Source organism: Emys orbicularis, chromosome 3 (genome assembly GCF_028017835.1).
Source record: "Emys orbicularis isolate rEmyOrb1 chromosome 3, rEmyOrb1.hap1, whole genome shotgun sequence".
Taxonomy (NCBI): domain Eukaryota; kingdom Metazoa; phylum Chordata; order Testudines; family Emydidae; genus Emys; species Emys orbicularis.
The window spans coordinates 124,131,880-124,149,775 of NC_088685.1; the positions used below are offsets into that span (position 1 = coordinate 124,131,880).

General features: G+C 47.0%; 1 protein-coding gene across 1 annotated transcript in view; it reads left to right on the forward strand.

The window, feature by feature from the left end:
• The window catches only part of MAP3K4 (mitogen-activated protein kinase kinase kinase 4), a 207,067-nt gene that overhangs the window by 154,161 nt on the left and 35,010 nt on the right, over window positions 1-17,896 (forward strand). Inside the window, exons 15-17 of the mRNA XM_065401448.1 lie at window positions 273-434; window positions 1,598-1,731; window positions 14,746-14,824. Of these exons, the coding sequence (XP_065257520.1) occupies window positions 273-434; window positions 1,598-1,731; window positions 14,746-14,824 (375 nt within the window). The remainder of the gene's footprint in view (window positions 1-272; window positions 435-1,597; window positions 1,732-14,745; window positions 14,825-17,896) is intronic.

Here is a 17,896-nt window from a genome sequence, read left to right on the forward strand (position 1 = left end):
TATGAATAAAGTGCATCACCTGCTAAGTCACATAATCGTAATTCATGGTTGTCTTAAAACATCTATGGGTGTACTCTCTTATAAAATCATCCTCTTATTACTGTGCCTTCATCTTCACCCAGGCATTTGTTTTATCCACTCTTTGACTGTGTCTCCTTACAGTGCTTAGCATAACGGGACCCCAATGCTTTGGGATTTTGGCACTACTGTTCTACAAATAATATTAATTCAGCGTGTCTCTTCAACTGAAGCTGCCTTTTTTTGTTCTTCAGAGCGATGCATTACAGCTATGCAATAAGATAAGCTGTGCCATTGATAGAGTTGATCGCATGTTCACTTCTGAATTTGATGCTGAGGTTGATGAGTCTGAATCCGCCACTTTGCAGCAATACTACCGAGAAGCCATGATTCAGAGTTACAATTTTGGGTTTGAGGTAAGTGAGCAAAAGGGAATGCATTTTTTGTGGTAAAATAATGTTTTTAGCATATCGGGGGGGGGGGGGACTGATAAAATTCAACTCTTTCACTTACAAAAATTAGTGAATTATGCTTTTGAGTGAATTCTGTTAATTCTTATAAGAGTATATTGTGGTGCTATGCAAATCTTTTCATGGTGTGAAAATTAAAACTTTAGACTACATAAGAGAGAGAGCAGATCTGTTGAATCTGCCAAACTCTCAAACTCCTTGAAACTCTTATTTTGGCAAGGCATTCCTAGTTGGCAGTCTGAATTTAAAGTTTAGTCTTTTCAGGCTTTGTCTGTTGACAAATTTTTACAGGAGGTTAGAAATATTCTGATGTGAGCTGTGTCACTTGATCTTTCTCTGCCTCATTTTTTCTTTCTAGGCCCATACAAGCTACTATGTAAATGCAAAATATTTTAATTTTTAAATGTTGAGCCCTTATTCTAAGGTTCTCTTTAAACCCTTTATGTCAGTGGATGCAGCTCATCAATGCCTGCCTTAGTGTGCCAACCAGGAAATGTCAGCTTCAGGCCACTTCTAATACATCTTCACTTGTTTGATTCCTTTGAACCCTTTATAGATACACCTTTGAGACAGTACACACTTCACTATGTACACAGTCCTTGTAAGAATGGTCTTCTAAAACAGACTATGTTTCTATTGAATCTTTTAGTGCACATATCTACTACATATCCAAATACTTTATTCTTTCCATGTACTACTTAAATTAAATTTGCCTGTAAGGTAGGAGTATTACTCAATGCTAGTTTGAGACTTGATCTATATGATAGCAGAGCTGCGTATTGTTCCTGTCTAGACAATCTAATTCTTACTTGGTATGCACATTGTTTAAAAGTAGTGCATGCACACACATAGTATGCCACATGGCTGAAATGCTACCATTTTGTCTTGGTTCTTTTGCACTAAATGTCTTGTATTTGGGGCTTTCCCTCAAAGACATTGTTAAATAAATAATCATGCAAGTTGTATGGATAGAATTAATTATATGAGTGTGAGATGTGGTCGTGCTTTCTTGTAATGTTTTATTAGCGAGCAAATATTTCAGTAGATATTATATATAATGGTTTTATTTTAATTTTAATACTTGAAGGATAATTTTTAATATCTTGTAGTACCATAAAGAAGTTGTTCGCCTGATGTCTGGAGAATTCAGGCAGAAAATTGGAGATAAGTATATCAACTTTGCCAGAAAATGGATGAATTATGTACTAACAAAATGCGAGAGCGGTCGAGGCACTAGACCCAGGTAATGGCTAACTGGGCACCATATCACAATATGATGTGTTGCTCTTTTCTTAAATATTATGCGGGATATTTCTGCATTGATCAATGAATAATGGCTACGTCCATCGTGAAATTTTCCATAGTAAAAGTACAAAGCACTACCCAAACTGCTTAATGAGTTTTTCTTTCCAGACTCCTTCCCCTGAGTGTTAGCTGTCACAGAAGAGGGAGAGAAGAGATACCTGAGATAACTAGGGGCCAAACCATTCAAAGCTTTCAAATTAAGGGCCGACACCTTGATGAAAAATTACTATTTGGTCAGGAATCAGTAAAGATGGCAGAGCATTAGTGTAACATGCATTCTTCGGGGTGTCCTGTTTAGAAAGGTGGTGGTGTTGCGTGGTGAATTACTGTGTGTGCAGCATCGGATGACTTTTTCCTCCAGTAAGAGTTCTTTGTATTAATCCAACCTGAAGGTGACAAAAGTGTGGCTCACAAGTGACTAGGTCTTCTTCTAACAGGAAAGGTTGGGCAGTCTTCTAACTAGATGAAAATGATAGAAAGCATTTTGCCATTGTTTGATATTCAGGAACAACAAGAAATCTACCAAGACCTTGGGACTACATACTATTTTGAGCATTGGATGACAGGTGTCTTTGAATGAGGGTGTGGTCATAGTTCTTTGAGCGATTTCACATGTCCATTCCACTTCAGGTGTGTGCATGCCCAGTGTACCAAAGTTGGAGATTTTTCCCTTAATGGCACCTGTCAGGGCGGCACACGCATGCGTGCGCCCTTTGTGGCTTTGTACTGCTGTGTGATGTATTTCCCTTTATGCCACCCCTCTGCCGTTTGTACCACCCTTGCGCCCTCTCAGTTCCTTCTTACTGCCCATGTTGGTAGTCTGAGTGTGTTGACTTGCTTTGCAAGTGTTTTCCCCATCAGGGAATTTGTTCTTTTGTATATAATTAGTGTACTCATCTATAGTTAGTTAGCTAAATATTTAGAGTAAATTTCATTTGTTATTTTACTTAATTTGAATAGAACATTTGGGAATCAACACACTAAGTACTAACTCCCAGTACCAGGGCATACCTCAGACTCTCGACTTTAAGGCTTACACCAGCTGCAATAAATTTATGCTGGTGAGTGACCCTCATTCCAGGAGTCTAAAGTGCCTCAGGGATGATCACATCAGGGACCGTTGTCAGATCTTCAGGGACTTCAAAATCCTGGACTAGAAAGGATAGGGAGGTGAGACTGTGTAACCTTTTCATGGAGTCCACCTTGCATCCATCATCTGAACCTTCCCCCTTAGGATAGGTGCACTTCTTCCATCAGAATGCTCCTCCAGACATAGCATAGTCTTGGGACTGTTCCCCTTCCCCGATGCCCAGGAAGGAGCATAAAAAACATGCCTCAAAAGTATGCCCGGTTCCTCCACAAAATCGAGGTCTTTGGTACCGTCTGCCAGCAAGCAAGCTGGACGGTAAGGTAGAGAGTCCTCCCATGATTGACAGGTCCCACTTCTGACTTCGTCTTGTCCAGGGTTGTTGACTCCATCACCAGTGCTGTTGAGACTGACCCCTACAGTGGTATCACCCCTTCAATGCAACAGCCTCGGGGGGAACCTCGTGGTAATGACAACACTGAAGGCTTATGCTGTGGCATGAGATCTGCTATGCCTCTTGGTACTGGGTGCTTCAGCAGTACAGGAGACAAGTCATCCGGTACTGATATATCTTCAGTCTTTGTTGGAGTTACCTGCTAGTAAGGTCCAACCCTCGGTACCGGCGTAGCCGACTTTAGCCAGTCCAGTGCCGCCTTGCCTGGTGCCATCTAGAGGCAAGCCAAGTATGCTGTCCCTGGTACCAACATCTTTGGACACACATCACCAGTCTTCAGCACTGCACAATACCACATCTCCCTAGTCGGGAGTCTGCTGTCGGCTCCTGTGCCCCTCACTCTTGGAATAGAAGGTGTCATTCACCTTCATCGAGAGGATTGTGCCACTGGTATCTGACAGGTGCCACAGTGGTCCAGGGACATGGATCCTTGAGCTGATAAAGGTTAGGCTCCAATATTCTACCATGGCTGTATTGGAACCCATGGGATTTCTCCACCACCAACAGATCATCCCCAGTTCCTCTGCTCTCCAGATCTCTGAGCAAACGATGGGATGGCTCACATGGGCGTCTCAGGAAGTTACCCTGGTATCCACGCCAGTACTGAGGAACAACCTTCCATGCCACAACTTACACCTGGGGAGGTACAGGAGAACAGCTGAACCTTCTTTACACTTGTCCTCCTCTTCATCTGATGAGGTGGTGTTGTCTGGATTGTCCTCCATTCTTCAGGATGACTGCAGGGCCTACTAAGAGCTCCTAAAGAGAGTTGCTTCCTCTCTAGATATCTGGGTTGAGGTAGTGCAAGAGCGTTCCAATAGACTGGTGGACGTACTGGGGTCAGCAGAGCCTTCCTGTCTTCCTCTACCTATAAATGAAGCCATACTATAATCTACAAGATTGCTATGGCAAACACCCTCTCTCTGTCACTGACAGTCAAGATAACTGAGTGCAGGTATTATGTCCCTTCTCACGGCTCTGAACATTTCTACACTCATCTCTCACCAGGTTCTTTGGTTGTCTTGGCAGTAAATGAAAGAGTGCATCAGGGATGGCCATCTTCTACCCCAAAGGATAAAGAAGCAAAAAGGCTCAACTTTTTCAATAGAAAGATTTATTTCATTGCTGGCCTGCAGTTTCGTATCTCTAAAGAGCAAGTCTTGCTGGCAAGATATGATTACTATCTCTGGGATAATGTTCTCATGGACAAGTAAACAGAGGATGCTAGATAAGACTTCCTGGCTGTCTTGGATGCGGGTAAACTCATAGCTAGGACTTCTCGCCAAACCACGTAAGATTGGGGCAGATTTGGCAACCAGAACTATTGCATCTGCAATAATGATGCGCAGGTGTTCATGGCATCAATCCTCTGGTCTTCCACAGGAGGTCCAGCAGACTATACAGGATCTTCTTTGTGAGGGTCCCACCATATTCTCGCAGCAGACTGAGGAGAAGCTTCACAGTCGCAAAGAGTCCAGGACTACATTGAAATCATTGGGGATTTACACTCTATTCCCTATAAAGAACCAATTTCTCTCTCAGTCGAACCAACAGTACCCACCTTTCCTGCCTACACAAGCTTGACCACTCCAGGAGCAAAGGGGAAAAGCTACAGGATGAGACCTCCACTTCCTCACTTTATGTCTTCGTCCAGTCCTTCTAGAGAACCCAGGAAGACCAAACAATGTGTGTGACTACCTTGTTGAGGGCAAAATATCAGTGTGTCTTGGGCTACTTTCTCCTACCCCTGTTTTTTCCAACAGCTTATCCCACTTTCAGTGTGCTTTGGGCCTATATTACCACAGACCAGTGGGTTCTAAGCACAGTGGAACGGGGATACACCCTTCAGATTTTCAGTCCTTCCCTGTCCCTCGTCAGAGACTTCCTCTGAGAGGTCCGTCTCTCCTCCATTTGGGAGCCATGGAGGAAAAGGGTTTTATTCAATTTACTCTCTGATCCCAAAGCAAAAGGAGATCACAGACCTATCTAAGACTTGTGAAATCTGAACAAATACCTAAGAAAAATAAGGCTTCACATGGCCACCCCAGCTTCCATTATCCCCTCCCTTGATCCTGGCAACTGGTACACTGCCATGGACTTGGACACATTTCCATGCGCTATTGATCAAAGCCACAGACTATTCCTAAGATTTCTGGTCAACAATACCCATTCTCAGTTTACAGTCCTGCACTTCTGCCTCTCTGTGGTCCTGTGAATATTTACAAAATGCATGGTAGTGGTGGCTGCATTCCTAAGAAAAGCAGAAGTGCAAGTATTTTCCTACCTTGACGATTGGCTGGTACAGTTTCAGTCCAAGAACCAAGTGGAATTCAGTATGCAGAACTCAGTGTTTTGAGGTCTGTTGATCAACAAGGCTAGTCAGTCTTCAATTCAGAGGACAGTGTTTATAGGGGCACTCTTGGTTTCTACAGTAGTCAGGGCTTTCCAGCTCAAGCCAGATTCCAGGCAATGTTAACGATTTCCACAGATCTGAAAGTCCGTCCAGCCACAGCTGAAAGGAACTGCCTCAGACTTCTGGAAATGTCGCCTCATGCATATACATGCTCTCTCATGCCAAACTTTGTCTCAGAAGGTTGCAAGCCTGGTTAAAGTCAGTGTACTACCTGGCTCATAACCCATTGGATGTGTTGATTTGTGTGCCTGCAGATGTGCTAGTATTCTTGGACTGATGAATGGATGCAACCCAATGTGTGTATGGGAATTGCCTTTGCCCCTCTTTACCTACACTGACTCTGGTTACAAATGCTTCTTTTTTAGGGTGGAGAGCACACCTAGGCACTCAGCATCTGTGGTCACAACAGCATTTAGCTTTTCACATAAACATGCAAGAGTTGAGGGCTAATCATCTGGCCTTTTGGACTTTTCTCCCTAACATCAAAGGAACAACACTGCAACAGTGTTCAGTGAACAGACAGGAAGGGGCCAAGTCAGTCTCTGTCATGAAGCATTACAGGTTTGGGAGTTTGGTATCATCAATGTAATTCACCTCAAAGCACCCCATCTTCTTAGGGTTCACAACAGTTTGGCAGATTGCCTGAGCAGATCTTTCAGCAAAGATCACAAATGGTCTCTCAGGCCAGGTCTGGACAAGTTATATGCCCAGATTGCAGTTCCTATCCCTCCCTGGGACTTGAATCTCATGCTAAGAAGGTTGATGCGTTCGCCCTTTTAACCGATGGCTTACCTGCTCGTTACTCTGGCTATATATGAAATTTGCATTTCTTCTTCGAGTGATTGTTCACGTCCATTACACATTAGGTGTGCGCGCGCCGCGTGCACGAACGTTGGAAACTTTTCCCCTCAGCGGCTCCCGTCGGGCCGGCAGGGTCCCCCCTCCCGCCAGAGCGGCGCCCCGCTCTAGCGTATATATATCCCTGCGGGCCCGACCCTCCCTCAGTTCCTTCTTACCGTCCGTGGCGACGTTGGAACAACTCTATCTCTCGTCTGAGAGTGTCCCTTAGCATAGTACTTAGTGTTATCTTTACAGTTATCAGTTCTTAGTAGCTAGTGTTAAGCTTAGCAGTTATCAGTTCTTTAGAAAGACTTAAACTTCTTTGTGTTAGGTGTTTGGTCAACCCCGGCACCGGCCCTGGGCGGTGGGGCATGCCGCATGCCCAAGGCTTCTAGGCTTGTGCCACGTGCCGCAAGCCTATGCCATTAAGCGATCCACACGACTCGTGTCTCCGTTGCCTGGGGGAAGCACACCAAAAGGAGCACTGCAAGATCTGTAAGGCTTTCAAGCCCAGGACTAAGAAAGAGAGAGACTTTCGCCTTAAGCAGCTGCTCATGGAGACGGCATTACAGCCCTCCACTTCGACGGCACCGTCAACCTCGGTGCGGAGTGCCCCGGCATCGGTCCGTGATCCGACGCCGGTGGGGCATCCTAAGCCCACGGCACCGACTCAGCGGGACTGCCTCCGGCACCGGTCGTCTTCGACGGCAAAATCGAAGGGCCAACCCAAGGCCCGAGGATGTTCCCCGCATAAGAGGGTAGCGCCCGCGAAGACCTCAAGTGTGCCTAAGGCCGTTGCGGCCCCAGCACAAATCCCGGTGACAGTGGCTCCGGCGCCGAAAGGCCCGTCGAGCCCCGGGATAGGCGTGTCGAGTGAGGAGGAAGGGCTGGAGGAGCTTTTGGAACAGCCCTCCACCCTGGACACATTTGAGACAGCAAAGGACCTCATTGAATTGTCCGCTGAGGGCCCCCTCCACGCTAAGGACAATCTGCCGAGACTGCCATCCAGAGGCAAGCCGGCAATGGTGCGCCCATCACGGTCGCCATCTCGGCACCGTTCACGGCGCCGGTCCCGGTCGAGCTCCGCCTCGGTGGACTCCCGGCTTCCCTCCGCGCAGAGAGCCACACAACAGTCGGGCCCCAATAAGCGCCCGGCACCGACCCAGCAGCCCTGCTCGAGTAGGCACCGGGACGTGTCAGTTACGCGATCCCCGAGACCGACCACCCGCAGTCGTTCCCGGTCCCGAGGTCACCGGTACCGATCCAGGTCCAGGTCGGCAAGACGCTACTCCCGGTCCCGGTCACGGAGGCACTACTCTCCGACCCCGGACCGGCACCGTTCCACGGCACTGCCGTGGCCTTCCAGATCACCGTCCGTGGTTTCGGATGCAGACTTGGGCCGGTCCAACAGATATGCCCACAGGGCACAGGCCAGTAGGGAACACGAAGCCACTTGGCACCCACAATGGGGCCAGCCAGGACAATGGCCATTCTGGACCCCTTGGGCCTACCACCAGCAAGGCCCCCCGTCCAGGACCTCGAGATCTGGCCCCTCGGGACACTGGTCCCGCTCTCCGCAGTGGCGCCCACCCTCTTGCAAGGAGGCCACGGTCTCCAGGCCGCCGGAGCGAGAAAGGGCTGACTCGGCACCGACCCCGGCACCGTCTCAGACCCACGTCACAGAGCGCATTCCAGAGGAGCGCCCAGCCGATGAGGAGTTGCAGGAGGAGGAAGACGCGCAAAAGGCCCTGACCTCTTCCTCCTCGCCAGACGAAGCCGTGGCGGGCACAACAGTGTCCGGCCCTCCCCCGATTGACCATCGGGCGCACCAGGAACTGCTCCGCTGAGTAGCCCTCAATCTGGGGTTTCAGGCGGAGGAGACGGTAGAGCAGGAGGACCCCATGGTCGACATTCTAAGCCCGGAGGGCCCCTCCAGGATCGCGCTCCCGCTCATAAAAACGGTCCAGTCCAACTATAAAACAGTATGGCAAACACCGGCTTCCAGTGCACCAACTGCGAAAGGCGTGGAGAGGAAATACTTCGCCCCATCTAAAGGGTTCGACTTCCTCTTCTCTCACCCAACGCCCTGTTCGCTGGTCGTCTCTGCAGTCAACGAACGAGAGCGACATGGCCAGCAAGCCCCGGCCCCCAAGGCCAAGGAGGCAAAGCGCTTGGACTTATTTGGGAGAAAGGTCTACTCGTCCGGGGGCCTCCAGTTGAGGATCGCTAACCAGCAAGCGATTCTGAACAGACACAACTTCAATTCTTGGACATCAGTCTCCAAGTTTAAGGAATCCCTGCCTCAGGGCTCACAACCCGAGTTTGCAGCTATAGTAGACGAAGGGAAGGCAGTAGCCAAAACCTCTCTACAGGCCTCCCTTGACTCCGCGGACGCAGCTGCTAGGACAATCGCGTCAGGAGTGGTAATGAGACGCTCGGCATGGCTACAGGCTTCCGGCCTTCCCCCAGACGTGCAAAACACCCTCCAAGACCTTCGTTCGAGGGGTCAGGCTTGTTTTCGGACCAGACGGATACCAGACTACATAGCCTCAAAGACTCTCGAGCTACCCTCAAGTCGTTGGGAATGCATACCCCAGTGACACAGAGGAAACCCTTTAAGCCCCAACCTCCGCAAAGGGCAGTACCACCCTCGTCCTAGACAGGAACCGTACCGCAGAAGGGGCAGGGATAACAGGCGTAGACGCAACAACATGCCTAACCAGGGCCAGAATCATGGCCAAGGCAAGCCACAGTCGGGAAACAAGCAAGGGTTTTGAAGCTGCCATCGAGGACAGCGTACCAAACTCTATTCCGGATCCCCCTCTGTGTTTCAGGGACCGCCTGTCCCGTTTTTACTGTGCTTGGTCACATATAACATCGGACTGCTGGGTCCTGCGCACAGTGGAGGCGGGCTACACCCTTCACTTCTCCTTGCCCCCTCCCTCCCATCCCCGTCCCTCTTCAGGGACCCCTCTCACGAGCAACTCCTCATGCAGGAGGTGCGGACCCTCCTCACAGTAGGAGCAGTGGAAAAGGTTCCTCCAGACCTAAGGGGGAAAGGGTTCTACTCCAGATACTTCCTCATTCCCAAAGCAAAAGGGGGCCTCCGTCCCATTTTGGACCTACGCAGACTAAACAAATTTTTGGTCAAGGCACGTTTCCGTATGGTCTCCATTGGCGCTATTATCCCATCCCTGGATCCGGGGGATTGGTACGCTGCCCTCGATATGAAAGATGCGTACTTTCACATCGCCATCCGCCCGGCCCACCGGCGGTTCCTGTGTTTCACCATCAACCAACACCATTTTCAATTTACGGTCTTGCCCTTCGGCCTGGCAACGGCCCCGCGAGTGTTCACAAAATGCATGTCCGTGGTGGCAGCTTTTCTTCGGAAAAGAAAGATGCGCGTATACCCATATTTGATCGACTGGCTCCTTGCGGGCCGGTCGCAGGCCGCGGTCCGCTCCCACGTGACGTTGGCACTACAGGTGTTCCACAAGCTCGGTCTACTGGTCAATGTGCCCAAGTCATCACTGATCCCCACGCAGAGACTGGACTTCATAGGGGCAGTCCTGGACTCGGTGGCGGCACGGGCAAGTCTTCCAGTATCGCGGTTCTTGGCCATTCAAAGGGTCGTAAGCTCCATCCAGCAATTCCCCACGACCACGGCCAGATGCTACATGCAACTCTTGGGGCACATGGCGGCCTGCACGCATGTAGTCAGACATGCCCGCCTAAGGCTCAGGCCATTACAGTTGTGGCTGGCCCAAACATATCGCCCCAACAGAGACCCCTTAGACCTGGTGGTGACAATCCCAGCTCGAGTGTCGAACTCTCTCCGCTGGTGGCTCGATCGGCAGCAGGTTTGCGAAGGGGTCCCTTTCGCCACCCCGCAACCCACTCTGACGTTAGTAACAGACGCGTCGGACCTGGGTTGGGGGGCGCACCTGGGGGACCTGCGGACCCAGGGCTTATGGTCCAAGGAAGAAAAGTTGCTTCACATCAATCTGAAGGAGTTAAGGGCGGTTCGCCTCGCCTGCCAGACCTTTCACGCTACCATAGAAGGCCACAGCGTGTCAGTTCTGACGGACAACACTACCGCCATGTTCTAGATAAACAAGCAGGGCGGGTCCCGATCCTCTCCCCTCTGTCACGAGGTGCTTCTCCTATGGGACTTCTGCATAGCCCATTCAGGCCACCTACTCGCAACATATCTCCCGGGGGCCCAAAATGGGTTAGCAGACCGCCTCAGCCGGTCCTACCCCACGCACGAGTGGACGTTGAGACAGGACGTCCTGCATTTAATATTCCAGAGGTGGGGGTTTCCCCAGGTGGTTCTCTTTGCCACCAAGAGCAACAGCCAATGCCCTCAGTTTTGTTCATTCCAGAACCTCAGCCCGGGCTCGTTGGCAGATGCCTTCACGATTCCGTGGGGCGGGAGCCTGAGGTATGCCTTCCCTCCGTTCCCGCTCATCCACAGGGTCCTCCTCAAGACCCGCAGGGACAAGGCGACAGTCATCCTCATCGCCCCGGCGTGGCCACGCCAGCACTGGTTCACGACCCTGCTGGAACTGTCTGTGACCACCCCGATCGCCCTCCCCCTCCATCATGACCTCATCACACAAGACCGGGGTCGCCTACTCCACCCGAACCTACCGTCGCTACATCTCACGGCGTGGTATCTCTCTGGCTAAACGATACGGAGCACAGGTGCTCCCACCAGGTCCAGCAAATTCTCCTTGGTAGTAGGAAGCCCTCCACAAGAGCGACCTACCTTGCCAAATGGAAAAGGTTCTCCCACTGGTGTGAGCCTCATCACATACAGCCTCTGCAGGCCTCAGTCCCATCAATTCTGGACTACTTGCTGCACCTCAAGCATCAAGGGCTCGCCCCTGCCTCAATTAAAGTGCATCTGGCTACCATATCGGCGTTCCACCCTGGGGAGTTGGGGGTTTCGGTGTTCTCCAACCCCACAGTAGTCCGATTCCTCAAGGGGCTGGAGAGGGTGTTTCCCTACTCGCGCCCGCCGGTCCCTGCGTGGAATCTCAACCTGGTCCTGACTAAACTCATGGGGCCGCCCTTTGAACCCCTAGCCTCTTGCTCCCTCATGCACCTCTCATGGAAGGTAGCGTTTCTCGTGGCCATCACATCGGCTAGGAGGGTATCGGAATTGAGAGCCCTCACTTCGGAACCTCCTTATACAGTTTTTTATAAAGATAAGGTGCCAACTGAGGCCGCACCCTAAATTCCTTCCAAAGGTGGTCACACATTTTCATATGGGACAGGACATTTGTTTACCGGTGTTCTTCCCTAAGCCCCATTCGGACCCAAGCCACCGCAGCCTGCATACCCTCGATGTCCGTAGAGCCTTGGCATTTTATCTAGAACGGACCAGGCCATTCCGCAAATCGACTCAACTGTTCATTGCCATTGCGGAGCAAATGAGAGGCCAACCTATCTCGACGCAACGCTTGTCAGCATGGATTGTGCTTTGCATACGCACATGCTATGAGCTCGCCAACGTACCAGCCCCGGAGATCAGGGCTCACTCAACTAGGGCCCAAGCGTCCTCGGCGGCTTTCTTGGCGCAGGTTCCACTCCAGGAAATCTGTAAAGCGGCCACCTGGTCGTCGGTGCATACGTTCACAGCCCACTACGCGATCCATCATCAGACCAGAGAGGACGCGGTGGTCGGCAGGGCTGTGCTTCAATCAATTATTCCTTGACTCCTACCCTCCTCCAATGGTAAGCTTGTGAGTCACCTAATGTGTAATGGACGTGAACAATCACTCGAAGAAGAAAAAACGGTTACTTACCTTCTGTAACTGTTGTTCTTCGAGATGTGTTGTTCACGTCCATTACACTTCCCACCCTCCTTCCCCTCTGTCGGAGTCACCGGCAAGAAGGAACCGAGGGAGGGTCGGGCCCGCAGGGATATATATACGCTAGAGCGGGGCGCCGCTCTGGCGGGAGGGGGGACCCTGCCGGCCCGACGGGAGCCGCTGAGGGGAAAAGTTTCCGACGTTCGTGCACGCGGCGCGCGCACAGCTAATGTGTAATGGACGTGAACAACACATCTCGAAGAACAACAGTTACAGAAGGTAAGTAACCGGTTTTATTTGGCACGAAGAGTGGCAGAATTATGAGCATTGGTAGCTGACCCTCCCTACACAATCTTCTATAAGAACAAAGCAAACTTATGTCCGCATCCAAAAATTTTGACTTAAGTAGTATCAGAATTCCACCTCAATCAAGCAGTATCCTTACCAACTTTCCTAAGCCCCATTCTCCTAAGGATGAAAAGAGACTCCATACCTGGAAGTTAGAAGGGTGTTAGTGTTTTACTTGGACAGAACTAGGTCATTTAGGTCTTCCTCCCAGCTGTTTGTGACGGTTGCAGAGAGGATGAAAGGCCTTCCAGTCTTGCCCCAGAGAATCTCATCCTGGATTTCTGAGTAGTCTGTCAGTCACTGTTCAGGTAGACTCTGAAACCCACCTCCAGATTGAACTTCTTGTGAGTTACCTGAAGTGGCATGGACATGTGCAATGACTCGAAGAAGGAAAAAAATGGTTACTTACCTGTTCTGTAATTGTTGTTCTTTGAGATGTGTTACACATATCTGTCCAGCCCTGCCCTTTATACCACTGGGCAGCAATATGAGGCAGAAGAGTTTGCATGTGCTGCCCTGACAGATACCGCTAAGGGAAGAATCTGACTGGTGCACTGGACACGCACACCTCTGAAGTGAAATGTACGTGTGCAACACATCTCAAAGAATTACAGTTACAGAACAAGTAAGTAACCATTTTTTCCTGTAGCTACTCAAAGTGCTCTTTTCTTCCTGCCAACTTCACCTCCTTCCCAGATTTAGCTTAAGCCAGCTTTCTTTCATCCATATTCCAGTTTTATGCAGATATTTGGATTGTTGGGCAGCAGGATTGTCTGCTCTGAATGTGAAAGATTTAGGGTTGTTATCAGCATATTGTTGGCAGCATTGCCCATGATGTGTCTCAATCTCCCCATATGTTCTTACAAAATGTTCAGTAAGAGGGGTGACGAGATTGAACCATGTAGAACACCACACCTCAAAGCTCTTGAGGAGGAAGACAAGCTACCCATCACCCCACTCCCAGATTGATGAGGAGAACTGGCAAAGCCGACCTAGCATAACTGCACCCTCACTTGGCTTCCATAGATGGTACAGCAGTATTTTGTGATGGTTGATGTCAAAAACCTCTATAGGATTGAGTCACTTCAGAATGAATGTCTCATGCAGTTTACGGCTAGAAAGAGATCATCCACAAGTGACAACTGCACTCCTTAGTGCTTCAATCTGAGCTGAAACCCAATCGGAATAGGTATATTATATTAATACTGGTCAGATTCTGCTTAACTCTACGTGCTAGTACCATGTCTTTGATTTTGCCCAGAAAGTTGTTGTTAGTGACTCCTTATTAAAGTAGTTGCCAAGATCTTATGTTGTGGGCTGGGCACTTTAAAACATATTTTGGGGAATTTATATGCATTTCCTAAAACATTAGTGGGCTGAGGTGTATAACCAGGCCTGAAGAAGGTAGCCTACTATCTTTATTTGGTGACATCCATATTAAAAGTCTAGAACTCAGAATTTCATGTCCATTTATCACCTGGCTAAAGATTAACCCCTTGCAAAAGCCAGATACTTCACTCTGTACATAAATCCGAACTGTTATACAGAACTTTTGTTAATATATGCAAGTAAACAGCAGTCATTGGGTATGTCTACACTGCAAAAATAAACAGACAATCCCGCAACAGTGAGCCACAGAGCCTGGGTCCGTTGACTTCGGCTTGTGCTATGGGATCAAAATAGCAGCGTAGACATTTGTGCTTGGGCAAGAGCCTGTGCTCTGAGCTACACCCCTGCCTTGCAGGGTTTGAGATCCTGGGCTCCAGCCCGAATCCGAACATCTGTGCTGCTGTCCTGTAGTGAGAGTCCTGCAAGCCCATATCAGTTGATCTGGGCTCTGAGACTTGCTGCCAACGGTCTTTTTTTTTTTTTTTTTTTTTTTAATGTAGACATACCCATAACCATGTATATTAAGATAAGTCACTAGAACTCATGTGACAGTTATGTAATTGTTTTTGGCTAATGAACAATTCTCTTCTGCTTGACAGGTGGGCAACACAAGGTTTTGATTTTCTTCAAGCCATCGAGCCAGCCTTTATTTCAGCTCTGCCTGAAGAGGATTTCTTGGTATGGAATTAATTGTTCTCACATTGCAGCCCAACCTGCTTTCAGTTCAGTTTCAGTCAATAAAATATATTATCTGTCTGTTATCAGGGATGTTTTCTGTGCTCTTACATCTGATTAATTATTGTTCTGAGACTGTTCTATATAAATCTAAATGCTGGTTACTCTGATTTAGCTTGCAAAATTCTGAATAGTGCATGCTAATGACATCAATATACAAAAAAAATTAAATTGTCATGTCAGGTTTCTGCAGTACTGAAGCCTTTGTATAGTAACTACATTCACAACCTGGGATACTTGGCAGCAGTTTGCTGATGAGCTATTAATTTACACTCAACCTAATATTGCTTTCTATTGGATGCTCTGAAATGTATTCTTAATAGCCCTAGTTCATGTATGGAGCAAACACAAAACATTGCAGTCTAACTGTATTTCTTTAGAGCTAAATCATACTAACATACAAGATTTAAAATTTGAATCTTGCCTTGTTACTGTTAAATTATATGGTAGAGTATAGTTTGTGTTTGGTTGTGGGGGGCAGGGGTGGTTTTGTTTCTGTGAAACAGAATCCTGGAAGCTTTAGTTCTGTAATGTGGTATGTTATAGCTCTGCAGTGGAAGTGAAAGTACAGCCTCCACAAAAGTAGCAGAACACAGAGAATAATATTGATGGCGATTGATTGTGTTCACTTTTATTTAGAATCAGCTTTCCTTTGGAATTTTGACAGATATTTTCCCCAGTTAATTTTTTGTCTCTCAAGTAGTGTGTCTGCATTTATTTAAAGAAAAGGACAGGTTACTAAAAGTAATGTGACCAGAAGCCTGTCCCACAGTCACTACATCATTATCTCTGCAGCATTTTTCAGCTCTACTGTTTCAGGAGGCAAAAGAGCATTGATCCCCAGTGGTAACACACTGTAGCTGAGCCACTGTTAATTAGGAAGCAGATCATTATGAACAAATTAAAGATACATTATGAAATACTAGGGTACAGTAACCTTATTAAATAAATACTGAAACTATAGCATTCATCCTTTTCCTTAATATATCTTTAAAACAAAACTGGCTTTTAGCACAAAAATCCTGAAGTGGACTATTTTCCAATGTTTGTATTGCTGGGAAACATAGTACTTTTAAAAAATTCCAGTTCTCTTTAAATATAATCTTGATAAGCTTGAGCATTGTGCCTGATATGTCACACAAAATGTAAAGTTCTAGCTTTAAAAACTAGCCCCAGCCTGTTATTTTTCGCCAACTTTGTTGCAGTTTCTAAAGTATCTATAACAGTTTGATGGATAGTACAAGTTTTTTTTTGTTTTTTTTTTTTAAATAATCTAGTTGTCCTGGCACCATCTGATGTGATCTCTTCAGTTCTCAAGCTCAGGAGAATCTTGCTGTGTCAGTATTTGGATCAGAGACTTTGAGAAAACAAATATAAAGTGGTTTTGGTGCTTTACAATCATAGTATTCTTTCCTATGAATGTGTATGGAACCAACACCTCAGCTAGTCTTAAGGGGAGCATTGTATAGTGTGGGGAGCTATTTATATGATAAAACCTAAACTCGAGGTTCTGACCACTTGTGGTTGTTGAAAGATAACTTGGCACTTTTGCAAAAAGTGGGATTTGCAATGGCAACTGCACACAAACATCAAGAGAATACCCTAGTAATATTCAGGATAGCTGAGCTAAATTCAGAGCTGGTGTAAATAGAAAAAGACTGAGTTGAAGTCAGTGGAAGTTGTGCCATCTTACACCTGGTTTCAATTTAATAGATTTTTACAGTCAGATGAGATCATTATGCTCAAGACTTATCTCCTGTATAACACAGGCCGTAGAACTTCACAGAGAAATCCCTGTGGCAACCCCAAACTCTCTGTTTTGAGCTATATATATATTTTAGAAATACAGTTATCTTGATTTAAAGATTTAAAGTCTTCAAGTGATGGAGAATCTATCACATTCCTTGATATTTTCTTCCAATGGTTAATTACCCTCACTGTTAAAATACATCACTTTATTGGGGTCTCAATTTGTCTAGTTTCAGTTTCCATTATTATGCCTTTGAATTGCTGGAGGAATTTTAGCAAGGTGGAATAATGTTTGTCTATACTTATGACCCTCACATCAGTTGTAACTGAGCACATTAAAAACATTAATAAATTTATCCCCAGAAAATACCTGTAAGATAGGGAAGCATTAGTACACCTGTTTTACAGATGAGGAAACTGAAATATAGAAAGATTAAGTAACTTGTCCAAGTTCTCTCACACACTGTGTAGCATCCCAGTTCAGTGCCTTAACCCCAAAAGACCACCCTTTCTTGAGAGAATTGCTGATGTTGTGGGTGGACAGAAGAGGGGTCTCCTCTTACGCTAACAAAAGCAATTTTTCTGGGTCAGTGTTGAGCACTATATCTCAGAGTGAACAGTATCTTTGAATGTTGTCAGCCAGGTCTAATACTTATCTCTGTGACAAAGAACACTTTTTTTTTTTTTTTTTTTTTTTTTTTTAAGATAACGAAAATAAGGCAGTTTATTCAGTAAACATGATACTTAGTTTTATGGTCTTTGTCAATGCTTGCATATAACTCCTACTAGCATTATAGTATAGAGGGGCTTTTTTATTGTATATCATTGTTCATGCAGTGTTGTTACAGTCATACAGCCATGTGAGTCCCAGGATATTAGGAGAGAGACGATGGGTGAGGTAATATCCTTTATTGAACCAACGTTTGTAGTTGAGAGAGACAAGCTTTTGAACTTGCATAGAGCTCTTCTTCAGGTCTGGTCAGGTTTCCCAGATCTGAAGAAGAGCACTGTATAAGTTGGCAAGCTTCTCTCTCTCACCAATAGAAGTTGGTACTATAAAAGATATTATCTCACCCAGCTTCTTTCTATCACTGTTCAGTCTTTTTTAACTACTTAATTTTGGCAAGTCCATTGCTGGATAGGAGTGTCTAGCAATGAAATCCTAACTTTTGGCTCCAGAGATTTATCTTAATGGAATAGATCGAAGCAGTAGTATCGCACGTGACAGATTATGCATGTATTAGTACATTTTAAGCAATAACACCC